Source organism: Rhincodon typus, chromosome 24 (genome assembly GCF_021869965.1).
Source record: "Rhincodon typus isolate 14 chromosome 24, sRhiTyp1.1, whole genome shotgun sequence".
Taxonomy (NCBI): domain Eukaryota; kingdom Metazoa; phylum Chordata; class Chondrichthyes; order Orectolobiformes; family Rhincodontidae; genus Rhincodon; species Rhincodon typus.
The window spans coordinates 41,858,188-41,876,025 of NC_063355.1; the positions used below are offsets into that span (position 1 = coordinate 41,858,188).

The 17,838-nt window shown below is 41.0% G+C and overlaps 1 protein-coding gene across 6 annotated transcripts in view; it reads right to left on the minus strand.

Annotated features, from left to right (window-relative positions):
• Nucleotides 1-2,687: 2,687 nt before the first annotated feature.
• ankle2 (ankyrin repeat and LEM domain containing 2) overlaps nucleotides 2,688-17,838 on the minus strand; it is a 56,460-nt gene continuing 41,309 nt past the window's right edge. For 2 of the 6 annotated variants that reach the window (XM_020534285.2, XM_048611417.1), the window contains 4 exons: nucleotides 13,812-13,990; nucleotides 10,350-11,265; nucleotides 6,835-6,966; nucleotides 2,688-4,162 (listed from right to left, as the gene is read on the minus strand). In XM_020534285.2, coding sequence (XP_020389874.1) covers nucleotides 3,925-4,162; nucleotides 6,835-6,966; nucleotides 10,350-11,265; nucleotides 13,812-13,990 — 1,465 coding nt within the window. In that variant the 3' untranslated portion in view covers nucleotides 2,688-3,924. Of the gene's footprint in view, nucleotides 4,163-6,776; nucleotides 6,967-7,419; nucleotides 9,014-10,349; nucleotides 11,266-13,811; nucleotides 13,991-17,838 lie in introns of those variants that run through there. The other 4 variants (XM_048611414.1, XR_007264655.1, XM_048611415.1 and 1 more) reach the window with 4 other exon arrangements.

Below are 17,838 nucleotides of genomic sequence, written 5' to 3' on the forward strand. Positions count from 1 at the left end.
GGATGTGGTGGAGGAATTGGGAGTAGGGGTCACAGCCTTGCAGGAAAGTGGGTGAGAGGAAGTGTAGTCAACATAGTTATGGAAATTGGTAGGTTTGAGATAAATGAGACAGTTACCGGTGATGGAGACAGAGGGATCCAGGAAGGGGAGGGAGGTATTGGAGATGGTCCAGGTGAATTCGAGTGTTAGTACAGTTGATGGACTATAACTGAGCTTCCCATGAGGAGCTTGAGCAATGTAGCAGAGGAAGAGGTGAGGGATGGTGCCAGTGTAACAGCAGAAGAGGGACTGTTCCACTCACTCACTCCAACCCCAACTTCACCATCAAACCTGTGATGAGGGAGGTGGGGGAAGGGCAGTAGTGGTATGGCATACCGAACTCTACATCACAGAGGCCAGGCACTAACTCTCTGACACCGCCTCCTACCCCTCACTTATGACCCCACCCCCCCATACCAAACCATCAATAAGCATCACCTCAGGAGGCCTCCCACTTGATTGTTGCCCAACTCTGCACCACCCAGTTCTATCTCCTTCCTAAACACCACAAACCTGGTCTGCCTGCTCCTACCCACTGAACTTATCTTCGCTTACCTTGACCTGTCTTTTCCCCCGGTCCAGGAACTCCCCACCTACATTTGGGACACTACCCACCCCTCCACCAAGACTTTCAGTTCCCCTGCCCTCAAAAACCTCATCTTCACAATGGATAGCCAGTCCCTGTACACCAGTATTCCCCAAGCAGAGGACCTAAAAGCCTTCCACTTTTTCTCCCACAGGCCCAACCAGTCCCCCTCCAACAACACCCTCATCTGCTTAACAGAATTTGTCCTTACCCTCATCAACTTTTCCTTTAGTTTGTAGGAAGTTGGAGGAGTGGCTATGGGCACCTGTATGGGTTCAAGCTATGCCTGCCTCTTCAAAGGATACATGGAACAGTCCCTATGCCTCTGATGACTGTATCGGTGCTACCTTGTGCTCCCGTGAGGAGCTTGAACAGGTTATCAACTTCAACACACCCAGACATCCCAGATGTCCTCCTCCTTCAAGGACCACAACTTACCCCCTCCGGCCCAAGCTGTAGGAGAAACCTCCCTTTGATAATTTGCTGGTAGTGAAAAAAGGTGATCTCAGCTAATTGAACTTACAATAATCCACAGGCAGACCAAGCCCCTCTTCAAGCCATAATAGGATGCTAGGGCTTCTGAACTAAAGATATGGAGTATGAAACTTTCTTGTCCAGTTAAATTCCACGAATGCCAGAACACAAAAACAAGAGCTGGATTAAAACTAATGGAAGTTTAGCAGAGAGGTTTAAAAAAAAGCTTAATTATGTAACAAGTGATATGAAAATCAATGTGCATTATACCTCTTTGGTAAAGCCAGAAGTCACCAATCTTACCCAAGTACAGGAAGGGTAAGGAAGCAGTTAATCTTAGATCTAGTTTAAAAACTAGCTTCAACTGTCAAATGGTCTGAATACAGAAAACACCTTACCTTATAACCATCTCACGGGGAAGAGGTTTTCATTGAGGATTAATTCATCTTAACGACTCAAATTGATTCTGGTCATTCAAACCAGTTGTTTGCACATTAAAAGAGATTCAGTACAGCCCAATCAAAAATTCTTCAACAGGGCACTTCTACGTACTGTGGGTAAATTTGAATTGCCTAGCTTTCTTTTAGTAAAAGGACTGGATTACAAACTAGTCAACCTTAAAGAGTAAAGCAAGTGCCCAGATAGATGGAGTAGGAATTCCACTGTGGCCAAAACAGGAACTGAACTAAGCTGGATCATCAACATGGCCTGTATGCAGGTGCTCTCAATGAGATCATCTTTTTAAGATGGGCAGAGAACCTGAATTGATGCAATTGTTTTGGCTTTTTTTCGAAAGCAAACAAAACTTTATTTTCCAAATTCAGTACTGTTCAAGAGAGAATGTGTACTACTTAGTCTTACATGAAGATAAGTAATCTAATTTCATGGTCACCACACCAGTGTCTTGCAGTAATTATCGAAACATCGTTCTAGGTAGAAGTTACATCTTAAAAAAATCCTATCTCCAATTTCTTAATATACTGTTTTATTTAATACCATTTTGTTCTCAACAACAATCAACAATAATTCATTGTGTTACAGAATATCTGCTGCTTAAGAATTCTTTGCACAGATCAGCTGAAGACTTATAAACATTAGAAACAGGCAACTTGTCAGCAAAGGTGCTTTCTGTCCCATAGTTCCACTAATTACACCTGTCTTTTAAAAAAAGAAAAGGAACTCACCGTACAGAAATATTTATTAAATTTCTACCTACACTAGGTCACTTATTAAATTTCTAAGTTCATTTTAACCACAGGTAGGGGAGAATGAACCTCCTGTTTTTCATCAACTGGCAAGTACAGTACCTTGAAGCCAATGAGTGAGAAATTAACCAAATCACAACAGCATCAATACTACACTTCAGGTTGGAAGCACTTCATAAGAAGTGAGCAAACCAGGATACAGATAAACCCACAATATAAAATTTTACAAGTCACTTGTTCAATTTAATTTCCTACGTTTCTGATAACACACAAAACTAAACTTATTCAATGCTATTCATCAACTTGCACTTGCATACTGAACTCTCATACATTATTCAACAGCTTTAAAAAATGTGAAACTCCATTTATAACAATTAAAATGCTTTAATTTTATGCATTTTTCTTTATTTTTTTCTCCAGTCATCATTTCACATTTACACAGTAAGAAATGTACCATAAATACATGCTACATCCCAGAGGGCAGTCTGAAAGGTCAGAGGCAATAAGGTCAGACATTTTCATATATTCCAGAGGACCAATCTACTGCCACTTATGGGTGCAGGAGCAACAGTGTAAAACCACTTTATATGAGGACAAGAAAAGTGCTTTCAGGTTAGCATTGTGTCCTAGGAATCTGTGCTATAACAATGTGGGGCTGAACAGTAGATGGTCTCTAGAAATTATCCAGTCATCCCGTACCTACATGCTGCATTTAATTACATTAAAGGCAACAGTAATACTAGTCCATAGCTCAATTAAAAAGTACTTTTAAAAAAGGCACTAAAAAGCTTGCAAAAGTCACAGATGTAATCTTCTTGCAACAATTTTTAATACAATTCTGAGAATACTTAATGACCAATGCAAACAAGGTGTCAGGGAGACTGATTCATTGCTGTACATCAGTACCTTATTTTCTCTCTTCACATGTTTAACACAGAAGTTTTCTGCCTTTTTACACATCAGTTATAGTAACTTGCTTTCTGTAGCACATTTCAGTTCAATGCAGTATAATGTACAGTAACATACCCACAGATGTATTTCCCAGCAATAACAAACAAAGCCAAGTTAATTTATTCTCCCTCTGCATCACTTCAATCCAACACCCACTGCCCCCCCCCACCCAAAATAAGTGGAATCTTACAGAAATTTCACAGAAATTAAATTGGAAAAAAAAATACATAATTGGGAGTGTTACTAACATCATCAGCCTAGACCAAGATCCTGTTCAATCTTCAGAGCTGCCTTGGTCATGAAGTCCTCAGAAAAGTTAAATTACTTTTTCTCCTATTCCTATTTTCGGGAAAGTTCAAATAGGGAACATTTTATTACAGCATGGCATAAAAGAAGTTGTAACGTATTCACATTTGGATGAAGGGATGGTAGAAAAATCAGGGTTAACATTCATTAGAGAAACAGGGAACGGGGAACTTGGAATAATACAGCAAGCAATAAGGGACTGCAATGAAAACTGATTTACACCGAAAGAATCAAAGAATACATTAACAATGAAACAGCCATTGTACATTTTAGACATATTTAGGAAACTACCTTTTTTTTTAAAATATAGAATTGGTTCCTCCTCTAAAATGGGCCAACATAATGGTTTCACAACAGCAAATGTTAGAGCTCAGATGATTCAGATAAGTGCAGAAGTCGCAACACCTGGATATGGCTGGCATAGGCTGGACTATATCGCCCTGGGCTTCCAAACTCGGAGTAAGGAGAACTCCCAAACTTTCCTGGACTGTGGCACAGTGGACTAGATCTCCCATGAATGGAGAGACCAGGGCTGCATGGAGAACTCTGGGCAATGGACTGCATTTTTGGTCTCCCTTTTAGTATAGCAGGGCTTGGCCAACTGCAAGAACAAACAAATAAAAAGATTGTGAAAGCGAGTGCATGTCAACTTATCCACTTGCCAGGCTTTACCGAGAGCTCAGTCATGTACATAGCATTTTGCAGAACAAACTCCATAAACATTAGTACAGTATACCAGTATTACTGCCATCTTGTATTTATTACTAAAAGAGTTGACTACTTTGAGGGTTGATGATAAGGTACTTTGCTCATCAGAAATGACTTACAACTAGAACCGCAAGGTGAAAACTGCCTAACTGCAGATAGCCTTGGCCGATATCCCACATACATTAGAGGAAATGGCAGTGATCAGTTGTATGTTATTGAGGAGGTTCTCCCACTGCACCAACCATCTTTAGGGTAGCAACATATTACGCATATGAAAAAGTAGTTAGCTGAATTAAACTACTGCCTTCAATGACTTTACTCAAACATGACAGATTTGGTAGAACAGACTAAGTATTTTATAAACAGCGATTCAGAGCTGTAACACAGTACTGCTAGGGTGGAGGGCATGCAGGTAAAGAAATCAGAACAGCCAAATTGCAGGGTAAATAATTTTAAAGTATTTACGATTAGTCTTTATAAATTCTAAACATGACTTTATGTAAATACTGGCCAATGGACTACATGTGATTTGCCTCTACATTTTCCACCCTGTCTGATTGGAAGACTTCAGGTTTTATTCAGGGCCTCAAGTGCACGACCGGTATTAGAGGGAATACAAGTTGTTCATGCTCATTAAGAATTTGCGCATGTGATCTAAAACTAACACTCAACACTGTTGGAATTCCTGTCCTCTGAAATGCATAAAGACAGAAGGAACCTCAGTTTAAGTGGGTTTAAATAGCTCATGAATGATGCCAAAACACCACACTTCTTTCTGTACACAATAAAATTATTTGCGGTATAATTTTGATTACTTTGAGAAAGTAATACAAAAGCATTACAGGTTTATTGCCAATAACTTTACTGTAAAATGGTTCAATGCTTACACAAAACGTCGCACTGTTCAACATTAAACAGAAACAATCTGTATCCAGCATTTGCTGTTCATCATAACAGTTCAGTTCCCAGGGGAACATCTATAATAACCATAAAATGCCATACTTGGACCAGGATTAACATAAACATTGCATTCTAATTTTCTGCCCAACAAAAACTGTAATGCTGGTTGCTGTACTGGAATACACAGCTATCTCCACTGGAGGACCATTAAAACAATGGTGCAAATCTTAAATATATAGCCTCAGAAACAAAATGCTCAAAGTAACATATTCTATACCAAATATTTGATATGTTTTAATTAAATCCTTTTGGCAATGCTTGGGTTACAATAACTCATGTAAAACACATGTTTCTCAACACATTCTGCTCAAAACACAAAAGACTGTTTCTCTCTTTTAGATAATTTCTTTTCTTATGCTCTGCTGGAAGTGGTGACAGCATTGGGAAACAGATGGATAGGCGCCAGCAATTCAATCATGGTGCTTCCCAACTTTTGGCCTGTGACCCCATTTTGGCACTTGGAGACTACAATGGCCCTGAGAACTAGGGATATCGTAACAACATTTGGTTTAGTCCACAGAATTTTAACATGAAAATCACTTCCTCTGCCACAGGTGTTTTGCAATACTGCATTCAGGCTCAAGGATTCACCTGTTAGGCCATTCCCACTATTAAAAAAACCGCAGTGATTTAAAGAGGCAACACAGTTGTTAATACTCAGTCCAAGTTTCATGAAGCTAGTGCTGCCTTAGCTTGTAACCCCAAACTTTTGGCAGCCAATCTCACTGTAGGTCTCAACCCACTCTGGGAAACCCTGTTCTAGCACCTTGAGCCTAAACCATGAAAGTCAGCAGATTGCTTGATCCTGGGCAGTCAAAGATTACCCAATTCTGCCTGAATGTCACACAGGCAAAACTTTCCAACAGACAGCATTCAAAACCAGGACCATTCTCCTTCCTGGGCAAAGTCAGCGTTGAACCTGAAGTTTTGATCTGTATGACTTGATACTGAGCTTTCAGAGAGAATCTGATAGTTAAGTTCCATGTACTATACAGTTGAGTTAGGCAATGCTTGGTTTTAGTACTTACTTGTGTCACTCAGAGATTGAAAATCCAAAAGACTACCAAGTTAAGAATTAAAACGGAATTCAGATAATCTGGTCTAGGATGGCAGCAGCAAGAAATAAAAGTGTCTACCAAAGACAGCAAATGATTAAAAAAAAAGTTTACTAATGTCCTGCAAGGTGGGAACATCACCAGCAGGTTTGGTCTGCCCTGCACTCAATTCCAGTTCACATGTTGGGGTTTTCTTTTAATGCCCATTGAAAAAAATCCAGAACTGAAGGCTAGCCATTACTATCTTAAGACAAGTATTGAGTTGCATCAGACTCACTCACTTTCCAAGAATAATATGGAAAAAAAGTGATATTTCAAGTAGAAATTACAAATGTACAGGAAAAACACATCAGTTCATGACTTTTTTTCTGTACAAACTCAACAAGATACACTTTTACAACCTCCTTGGCAATGGCATCATCATATCATCAGATATACTAAAGCAGTACAGATTAGTTACAAATTTTGAAGATATCAAAAGGATTAAGCCACCGTAATAAGATCTTCCTCCAACTCAGTGTGTGAGGTTTTCTTTGCTTTCAAAACCCACCTCTGCATTTCTGACGGAGAGTAGAACTGCATTCTGCTCTTCCACTGACTTAAGCATGGGAACATCTGAGGATCAATATCAACACCATTTAATGCAGCTAAAACATCACTGTCAAGCTTCGTTGGTCCATCTCTGGGAGGGAAAGAAACAGAACTGTATATGCTTCAATGTTAACCAGTAACTTTATTGGCTCTAAACAATTTAAAACCACAACACTCCAGGTGTTTAAGAACATTCTTTTATTCTTCAAGGCATCATATATAGGCCTGATAACATAGACCTGTACCAGTTTCCTGGAAGAGTAAATGCACAGGAAGACAAAGCTGAAACCTGGTCTGATGTTTCTCCTGCCCCGCCCCAAAGAGCTCAAGCCAAGTGGAAAGACTTAACTGGACTCAGATCAGTAACTCATTACGAACCAGGAATGAAGTTTTCATTATGACTGGTTCCAAATTGAGGGAAGTGGCTCAGGAAATTTTTTTTTAAATTATTTATTACTTGATATAATTTGCATTGAAAAAATCCATTCCTCCTACAGTGGGAGAATGCTATTATAAATACCTAAATAAAGAAAATACTTCCATGAATAAATTGGTAACAATTGAGCTCTAGTCCAGATTAAATCACTACTTTAAAATTGCAGCCAAATATTTGATTTTTCTGGCAAACTATTTGCTTAAATCAGAATTAGCACAGTCAGTGCTGAGGAATTAAACACTATTCACTGTAAACATGTTTATGTTCCCAGCTGATGTTACTACTGCATTAGGTCACAACTCAAATGAAATCCGGCTTGATAGATCATACTTTGATTTTTCTTTAAACAGGCAGTCTTTCACTGAAACAGACACAAGGTTGCAGTTTTGATTTTAACATCAAAACGAACAGATACTCAAAATCCAGAAACACTCGCCTTCCCTGTCAAATCTGTAAGTTTGACTTAATTGTGTCTTCTCACTTATAGTTCTGTGAACAGTGAACCCTTTTCTTTGGACACCCACGCAATGGAGATCTTAGACTTTCTCAGCTTTGAAAAACCAATGCAGATTTCTAACTAAACAGTCCTGTTCTGCAAGTTTCACAAACTACAATCTAAAACAACCTATTTTCTTAATGGCACTGAACAATCTCCTTTTCTGCGAAGTCCTATATTTGCTTCTGACCCCAGTCAAGTCTCCTTTGAATTGCACAAAAGTTTTTGAACTAAACTTTTGAGAAAACATCTGCTGCTAAGCCAATCACTTAAAGTGTTCTCTCTCTGGTTGTAAACTCCCTCAGTACAAACAAATTTCCATGAACATTCCAGGAGGTATTGGTTTAATAATCATCGTTCTGGAATGTCTGGCGTAGATAATTTCCAAACTCCTTCACAAGAACTGATCAACACTCATATGCCATTGGTTTAAAATTTGAAACTCTAACAAAAAAAAAAGATAATATATATAAATCAGACACCTGTCATCACAATATTCAGTGAGTGTTTTACTTGTACTTACAATACCAAGGGCCACATGAGAAATAAAGTTCTCACTAATATCTCATTTTAATCCACCGTCCACAGCACCATCATGGCGTTTTTATATTTTTAAAATTTCCATCAGTGAACACACCTTGCAAAATCTTGGACTTTTCCTCCATCAGTCCAAGTCAGCAGGGAAATGCTGTCCATTTATCTGGATACATTTTGTTCAGTTTCAACTCCATTTCCAGTGTTCTTGACAGTCCACATTGAACATTGACAATATTTTGTTTTTCCAGCAAAAGAAATTGTAAAAACATACTTCACGCTTGCTGAAACATTTTGTAGTTGATTTGAGAAAATTTCTGTGGTCAGCGTTCACTTTAAAATTAACCTGCTAATCTGGGTTGAGTAGCAGTTACAAACACTACATACAGACTCAGTGTTCCAACATAATAGGAGAATATTAAGCCCAAATTCCTGCTCACATAATCCATAACTTCAGTAAGAGAATGCATGTTCATTCATATATTCACACACGTAAAATTATGAAGTGGCAAGGCAGAGTGAATAGGAAGGACCCATTCTCCTTCTCTCCGTTGGCACCTCCTACCCCCAACCACATGAGATGAATTTCCAGGGACACAGATTTGAAGTAGTTGGTAAAAGGATTAGACAGGAACGAAAGAGAAACATTTTCACCCAGAGCGAATTCTCTGCCTGGATGGGTGGAAAGGACATTTTTAAAAATACATGAACACACATTCAAAAATGTCATAATTTGCTAGCCTATAATCAAGAGCTGACAAGTGGGATTAAGCTCAAAATCATTTTAGTCTTGTTTCCTATTCATTTGTGGGATATGGGCATCGCTGGCTGGCCAGCATTTCTTGCCCATCCCTAGTTGCCCTCGAGAAGGTGGTGGTGAGCTGCCTTCTTGAACCGCTGCAGGTTGACCCACAATGCTATTAGGGAGAGAATTCCAGGATTTTGACCCAGCGACAGTGAAGGAACAGTGATATATTTCCAAGTCAGCATGGTGAGTGACTTGGAGGTGGTGATGTTCCCATACGTCTGATGCCCTTGTCCTTCTAGATGAAAGTGGTCGTGAGTTTGGAAGGTGCTGTCTGAGGATTTTTGGTGAATTTCTGCAGTGCATCTCGTACATAGTACACACTGCTGCTACTGAACGTCGGTGGTGGAGGGAGTGAATGTTTGTGGATGTCGTGCCAATCAAGCAGGCTGCTATCTCCTGGATGGTGTCAAGCTTCTCGAGTGTTGTTGGGGCCGCACTCATCCAGGCAAGTGGGGAGTATTCCATCACACTTGTTATTTCTGCCAGTACAGGCAGAATGGGCCAAATCGCCTTATTCTGTGCTGTAAATTTTTGATGTTTCTTTTATGAAACCTAGTCTGGAAATCTGAAGCACATGGTTCCTAGGTCAGGATTCTCTTAAGCTTAACATTCTGATTCAGTTGGCAGTTAGGAAGGCAAATGCAATGTCAGCATTCATTTTGAGAGGGCTAGAATACAAGAGTAGAAATGTAGTGTTGAGGCTGGTCAGAGTGCATTTGGAATATTGAGAGCAGTTTTTGGCTCTGTATCTAAGGATGTGCTGGCACTGAAGGGGGTCGAGAGGAAATTTACAAAAACTGGGATAAAAGGCTTGTCATATGAGGAGCAGTCCGATTGAAGCTTACAGAATACTGAGAGGCCTGGATAGAATGGACAAGGAGAAGACGGTCCCATCACTAGGAGAGACTAGGACACAAGGGCACAACACTTTAGAATGGAGATGAGGATGAATTTCTTCAGCCAGATGATGGTGAATCTGTGGAGCTCATTGCCACAGAGGGCTGTGGAAGCCAAGTCATTGGGTGTATTTAAGACAGAAATAGATAGGTTATTGATTAGTAAGGGGATCAAGGATTATGGGGAAAAAGCAGGAGAATGGAGTTGAAAAATACATGATTGAATGGCGGAGCAGGTTTGATGGGCCAAATAGTCTAATTCTGCTCCTATATCTTATGGTCTAATATATTATCAGTTCCTTACCCAACCAGAAATATCCCCTTGGAGGATCCTCTTCTTAAAGACCCTGGGGTGTGCTTGGGAAGAAGGTGCTGCATGTCTTCTGGGGATCTGCCGGTGATATTCTCCAAATGCATAGTGGTCCTCGAGTTCAATTGGTCTTGAGATCCACTGGATTCCTGTGTTGAAGAATGTACAAAAACCTCCCTCTCCAAAGTAGGAGAACTCTCTGTCCTATAGGCCTGGCTGCCACTGTGTGCATAGTTCTTCTGATTTTTGAGCTGTAAAGTTGCTACCTTCGATGTGCATATTGACAATAAATCTGAGATTTCACCATCTTCTATCACAGACTGCTTCGGGTCGGGAGTGAGTAACAGATTCTCGTTCTTGGTTTCTTTTTCAGTCACCCCATCACTCTCAATTAGATCACTCTTACTACAGTGAACATCCTGGTCATAGACAGAGTTTTTTTCTTGAGCTACCAATCCTGACACATTACTGCCCATGAACTCTCCAGTTACTTCATTCATCGCTGAAAGCAAATTTCTCTCTTCATCATCGTAGAGTGAAAGTTTTTCAAATTCAGCCATGAGGTTAGAAACAGGAGAAAGGATATCTTTTGATCCAGACATGGTAAATGAACGAGAACATTGCCCTCTAGGATTTTCAGTACCAACAGGTGAACAGACCCCATTTAAATTGGCTGAGATCGCCATGTCAGGTTTATTTAGATTGTTTGTAGAATCAATAATGTCTGTTGAGCGCTGCACAGGAAGTATATGGCATCCATTTCCTTCAATGGCACCAGAGCTGGTTCCAGATTTAACCACTGACATGCTGACTTTCAGTGCAGCATTTTGTCTATTTTTTAATTCTTCTAAACTAAGGTCATCATCCAAAAAAGTACCAGAGATTGAGCTGCAGTACTTATTAGTTTTACCTGTAGGAGGAGAAAATAATAAGTTTTGATTGCATTTTTCCAGCATAAAGACTTTAATTATTATTCCTCATCAATATTCCCTTTTAAAAATCAGAGCGATAAGAATGGGGAACTCGCAACCACATGATATGGCTAAGGTGAATAATTTGGATATTTTTAGGGGGAAGTCAAGTATTTGAGGGAGAAAGGATCAGAAGAAATGTTGACAGGATGAGACAAAGTGTCAAGAGGCTTGTGTGGGGGTGATAAACCATCAAATCTGTTGGGCTGATTTCTATGCTGTAAATGCTAAGCACTTATGATTGATGAAGATTAACATTCTTCACCTTTGTTAATTTTTTGAATAAGACAATTTAAACTTCACCATGGAAACTACACAGCATAAAATAACAGAAGGAAATTAATCATTACTAAGCTAACCACCAAGTGCTTTAAGGGAGCAACTGAATTGACCTGCCCTCATTCCATTTCTGTTCTATGTGGAAACACTGTGCTTCTACAGGATGTCTTTCACCATAGCTAAGGTTTGCAATTTTCAGTCACTGAAAGAATCCTAAAACCCTTAATCCAGGGGTTAGGTAAACCTATCCCCTGACTAGGTCTGTAATTAGAACCTTGTAATAAACCTCATCCATGTTAATGCTCCAAACCCACTGTACTAACTGCCAGCCCTTTAAAAATTTACAAATAGCCACAGTTGCAAAAAAAAAATTCAAATAAACGTTTGTAGCTTGTATTTTAACAGTTGAAATTTCTTTTCTTTGCACTTCAGTCGAGTCTGTGTTCACAGAAGTAAGTTTTTATTAGTAGCTATTTATAATGTTAAAAATGAAAAGTGGTATGGATTTGAAAGTAGCAACCTCTGCAGCATGTTGGTATCTTTAACATGGCTAGCTGTTTAGAATCATAGAACCCCTAGTGTGGAAGCAGGTCATTCAGCCCATCAAGTCTGCACCAACCCTCCAAAGTGTTTCCCTCCCAGACCCACTCCCTATCCCTGTAACCTGCACCTCCCATGGCTAATCCACCTAAGCTGCACATCTTTGGGCTATGGGAGGAAACTGGGGCACCTGGAGGAAACCCACACAGATGCAGGCAGAACATGCAAACTCCACACAGACTGTCATCTGAGGCAGGAATCGAACCCAGATCCCTGGTGTTGTAAAGCAGCAGTACTAACAACTCAGCCACTTTGCCACTTCTTACACAGAGAACTGAAACAGGAAACCAATTTCCTGTTATTTCATGAGAATTCTTTTTCCCTTCAGAACAGTAGTACATACTGTATACGCTAGAAAATACATATGATCTTTATTTAGAAATTAGGGAATATGCATTGAGCATGTGTTTTACAATAGACATTAAAGCTATATTTTACAGTAGACTTTATTAAATTGCATTATACATTGCTTCTGTATGGGCCAATCTGCTTCCTTGGTTTTAGTAAAGGATCTACATAAATTCAGTCACAATTACTCTGCCAGCAATTGAAAAGATTCACGATTTATTTTTTGAATGGTTTGATGGAACAAATTTCAAATTTGCATCGACAGATTCTTATATAAACACAAAAAGCTTGAAATATGCAGATCTTAATTAAATGCTGCTTTAAACTTTTCATTAGAATAATGGAAGCTAAAGGAGTTAATCTTAGAAAGGTCTCAAAATAAATCTTAAATACCTGTATAAAGAGAGAAAGGTTATTTCCATCTGGCTTGTGAGATAATGAGAAGCAGATTATTATTGGAAGCAAGGTTTTCACAAAGGGAGCTATTAGAATCTTGAATGTTATAGGTAGAATGATTAATGCAGTTGAGATTACATAATTTAAAATGAGATTGGAAAAGGAAAAATATAAAAGATTAAAGATAATACAGAGAACAAGGTTAGACAAAGTGAGCCAGTACATATAGCTCACCGAGCAACAATGGGTGGTGATGGTGATGCAGATTTCAGTTTAAAAAAAAACACAATGGCAAATGTATTTTAGGTATATACGTTTACTTAGGGGTGCAAATATTTGCAATCTTTTCTTTCACTGAAGTTTGAAATTCTACCATGAAATGCAGAAACCACCTTAATGCAGTTTCCACACTGTTACATATGAGCAGGAGTAGGCCAACATATGTGATTGGCATAACTTCAGAGTGACTGCTGAGAATGTTGACTCTCCAGTGAAACGGCAGACCCCACCCCAGCTCTTCATTCACAGTGTGGTTGGATGCTGTTATCCCCTTGTGGAGACACACTCTGTTCAAGCAGCTAGATATTGAATCTGCTTGTTTCCCTTGGCTGGCCTCCAATAGTTATTCACATTACGCGGATGGGGGAGCTGAAATATTACAGTGTTGCTGTTTCTATGGCGTCTAGTGCAATTAATAACATCTGGATTCTCAATTAACTCCGTGCAGCTAGTTGCTAATGTATTGGCCTACTCAAATTAGGAGTATATCATTCATGTGGAAGAGCTGGTATTGGCTCTGGGACAATGGACACAATATTTTTGTGCTATAATTCCCTTGATTCTAAATTACTTTTACACTTACCAATTGGTGGAGGACTTCTGAATCTATTGCAGATATAAATGTCTCCACCTTCCTGTTCAGCTTTTTTACTCAGATAGTCTTCTATTTTTTGAATTCCCTCCGGTGCCGCAAGATCAATAAAACAGCCAAGAAATTCCCAGTATTCAGCCCATGGATGTCCCATTTCATGGGCTAAATCCCTGAAATGAAAGTTATTACTACATTACACCTTCATTTATTAAAAGCCTGCGGTGAATGACTTAAAAGTCTTCTTGGTTATGCATTTGCACTTTATTCCCTATAGGTGGAATTAATGCAAGCTTTCCTACCATTTGAATAAATTATTACAATCGAAATAAGCTTCAAATATAGCATGTACGAATTAATTATCAGGCAAGAGTCATAGAGCCTTACAGCACGGAAACAGATCCTTCGATCCAACTCATGTTAACCAGACAACCCAATCTGACCTAGTCCCATTTGCCTGCATTTGGCCCATTTCCCTCTAAAGCATTCCAATTTATATACCCATCCAGATGCCTTTTAAATATTGTAATCGTACCAGACTCCACCACTTCCTTTAACAGCTCGTTCCACAAACGCACCACCTTCTGTGTGAAAAGCGACACACCCCTCAGGTCCTCCTTAAATCTTACCCCTCTCACCTTAAACCCATGCCCTCTTGTTTTGGACTCCCCCACCCTATCCATGCCCCTCATGATTTTATAAACCTCGAAAAGGTCACCCCTCAGCCTCCGTCGCTCCAAGGAGAAAAGCCCCAGCCTATTCAGCCTCTACCTATAATGCAAAACCTCCAGTCCCAGCAACATACTTGTAAATCTTTTCTGCACCCTTTCAAGTTTAACAACATCTTTCCTATAGAAGGGTGACCAGAATCTCTCACGATATTCTAAAAGTGGCCTCACCAATGTCCTGTACGACTACAACATGACACCCCAATTCCCATACTCAATGTTCTGACCAATGCCTTCTTCACCACCCGGTCTACCTGTGACTCCACCTCCAAGGAATGATACATTCTAATAAGTGAAGGGATTCAGCACCTCATTAGGGAGCTCCTAACAATATCTAGGCTCAATCACATTAACTTTTCAATTTTTAACACACCAATTAGAAAAGCAAGGCCATTCAGCCCCTCAAGCAGTTCCATCATTTGACATGAGACAGATCTGATTGTTGCCTCCACTCCACTTTCCCAGCTATCTACATGCCATCTGACACCCTTTCTCGATCAAAATTCTGTCCAATTCACCCTTAAAAATGTTTAATCAATTTGTCTACATTGCTCTCTGGGGAAGAAAACTCTACAGATGAAACCTTCAGAGAAAAAATATTGCCACATCTCCAACTTAAATGGGATACCCCTTACTTTTAAAATGTGTCCCCTGTTCTCTTGTCTCTGACAAAGGAGAGAACATTCTCTGAGCATCTACCCTGTTAAGCCCCCTCAGGATCTTGAATGTTTCAACAAGATCATCTCTCATTTTTCTAAACTGTAATGGATACCAGTCCAATTTGTCCAACCTTTCCCAATAAGATAACCCTTTCATCCCAGAAATCAGTCATGTCAGCCTTCAAGTGCTATTATATCCTGTCAAGTGACGAGACTAAAACTGTACACAGTACTTCAAATGTGATCTTGACAAAATGCTATAAAACTATAGCAAAACTTCCCCTCATTAACATCCCAAACCCACCCTGCAATAAAATGACAGTCTATTTGTCTTCCTAATCACTTGCTGTATCTCCATACTGGCTTTTTGTGAACTATGTACCAGGACATCCAGAACCTTTCCGTACCACAAAGATTTGCAATTTTTCTTCACTGAAATAACATACCACCTCGCTGCTTCTCCTGCCAAAGTGGACAAGATTACATTTTCCCATATTATACGGCAACTACCAACTTTTTGCCCACTCACTGAACCTAGCTATATCCCTTTGTAGACTCTACATTCTCCACACAATTTGCTTTCCTACTCATCTTTCATTATCAAATCAAAAGTCAATCAAATTTAGCAACTATATCTTCAGTCTCTTCATCCAAGTTATTTATTTAAGTTGTAAATAATTGAGGCCCCTGCATTGATCCCTGTGGCACTCCAATAATTTTTTGCCAACTTTTAAATAATCCATTTATTCCTACCCTTGTTACAGAGATAGTAGGAACTGCTGATGCTAGAGAATCTGAGATAACAAGGTGTAGAGCTGGATGAACACAGCAGGCCAGGCAGCATCAGAGGAGCAGGAAAGCTGACGTTTCGGATCGAGACCCTTCTTCAGAAATGGGAGAGGGGAAGGGGATTCTGAAATAAATACGGAGAGTGGGGGAGGCAGATAGAAGACGGATAAGGGAGAAGATAGGTGGAAAGGAGACAGACAGGTCAAAGAGGCGAGGTTGGAGCCGGTAAAGGTGAATGTAGGTGGGGAGTTAGGGAGGGGATAGGTCGGTCCAGGGAGGACGGACAGGTCAAGGAGGTTAGTGGGTAGCAGATGGGGGTGGGGCTTAAGGTGGGAGGAATGGTTAAGGAGGCGGGGACGAGCTGGGCTGGTTTTGGGATGCGGTCGGGGGAGGGGAGATTTTGAAGCTTGTGAAGTCCACATTGATACCCTTGGGCTGCAGGCTTCCCGAGCGAAATATGAGATGCTGTTCCTGCAGCTTTCGGGTGGCATCATTGTGGCAATGCAGGAGGCCCAGGATGGACATGTTGTCCAAGGAGTGGGAGGGGGAGTTGAAATGGTTCGCAACTGGGAGGTGTAGTTGTTTGTTGCGAACCGAGCATAGGTGTTCCACAAAGCGGTCCCCAAGCCTCCGCTTGGTTTCCCCGACGTAGAGGAGGCCACAATGGGAACAGTGGATACAGTATACCACAATAGCAGATGTGCAGGTGAATACCTGTTTGATGTGGAAGGTCTTCTTAGGGCCTGGGATGGGCATGAGGGTGGAGGTGTAGGGGCAGGTGTAGCACTTGCTGCGGTTGCAGGGAAAAGTGCCGGGAGTGGTGGGGCTGGTGGGGAGTATGGAGCCGACAAGGGAGTCACGGAGAGAGTGGTCCCTCTGGAAAGCAGATAAGGGTGGGGAGGGAAAAAATGTCTTTGGTAGTGGGGTCAGATTGCAGATGGCGGAAGTGTCAGAGGATGATGCACTGGATTCGGAAGTTGGTGGGGTGATACGTGAGGAAGAGGGAATTCTGTTTTGGTTGTTATTGTGGGTAGGGGGTGTGAGGGATGAGTTGGGGGAAATGCGAAAGACGCGGTCGAGGGTGTTTTCGACCACTGTGGAGGGGAAGTTGCGGTCCTTGAAAAACGAGGACATCTGGGATGTCCGGGAGTGGAATGCCTCATCTCGGGAGCAGATGCGGCAGAGGCGAAGGAATTGGGAATAGGGGATGGCCTTTTTGCAGGAAGGTGGGTGACAGGAGGTTTATTCTAGGTAGCTGTGGGAGTTGGTAGGCTTGAAATGGATATCGGTTTCCAGGTGGATGCCAGAGATGGAGACAGAGAGGTTCAGGAAGGACAGAGAGGTATCAGAGGTGGTCCAGGTGAACTTAAGATTGGGGTGGAAGGTGTTACTGAAGTGGATGAACTGTTCGAGCTCCTTGTGGGAGCACGAGGCGGCGCCGATACAGTCATTGATGTAACGGAGGAAGAGGTGGGGGATAGGGCCAGTGTAGCTTTAGAAGAGGGATTGTTCCACGTATCCTACAAAGAGCCAGGCATAGCTTGGGCCCATGCGGGTACCCATGGCCACCCCCTTTGTCTGTAGGAGGTGGGAGGAATTGAAGGAGAAGTTGTTAAGGGTGAAGACAAGTTCGGCTAAGCAGATGAGGGTGTCAGTGGAGGGGAACTGGTCAGGCCTGCGGGACAGGAAGAAGCGGAGGGCCTTTAGGCCATCTGCATGGGGAATGCAAGCGTACAGGGACTGGATGTCCATGGTAAAGATGAGGTGTTGGGGACCAGGGAATCGGAAGTTTTGAAGGAGGTGGAGGGCGTGGGTGGTGTCACAGACGTAGGTGGGGAGTTCCTG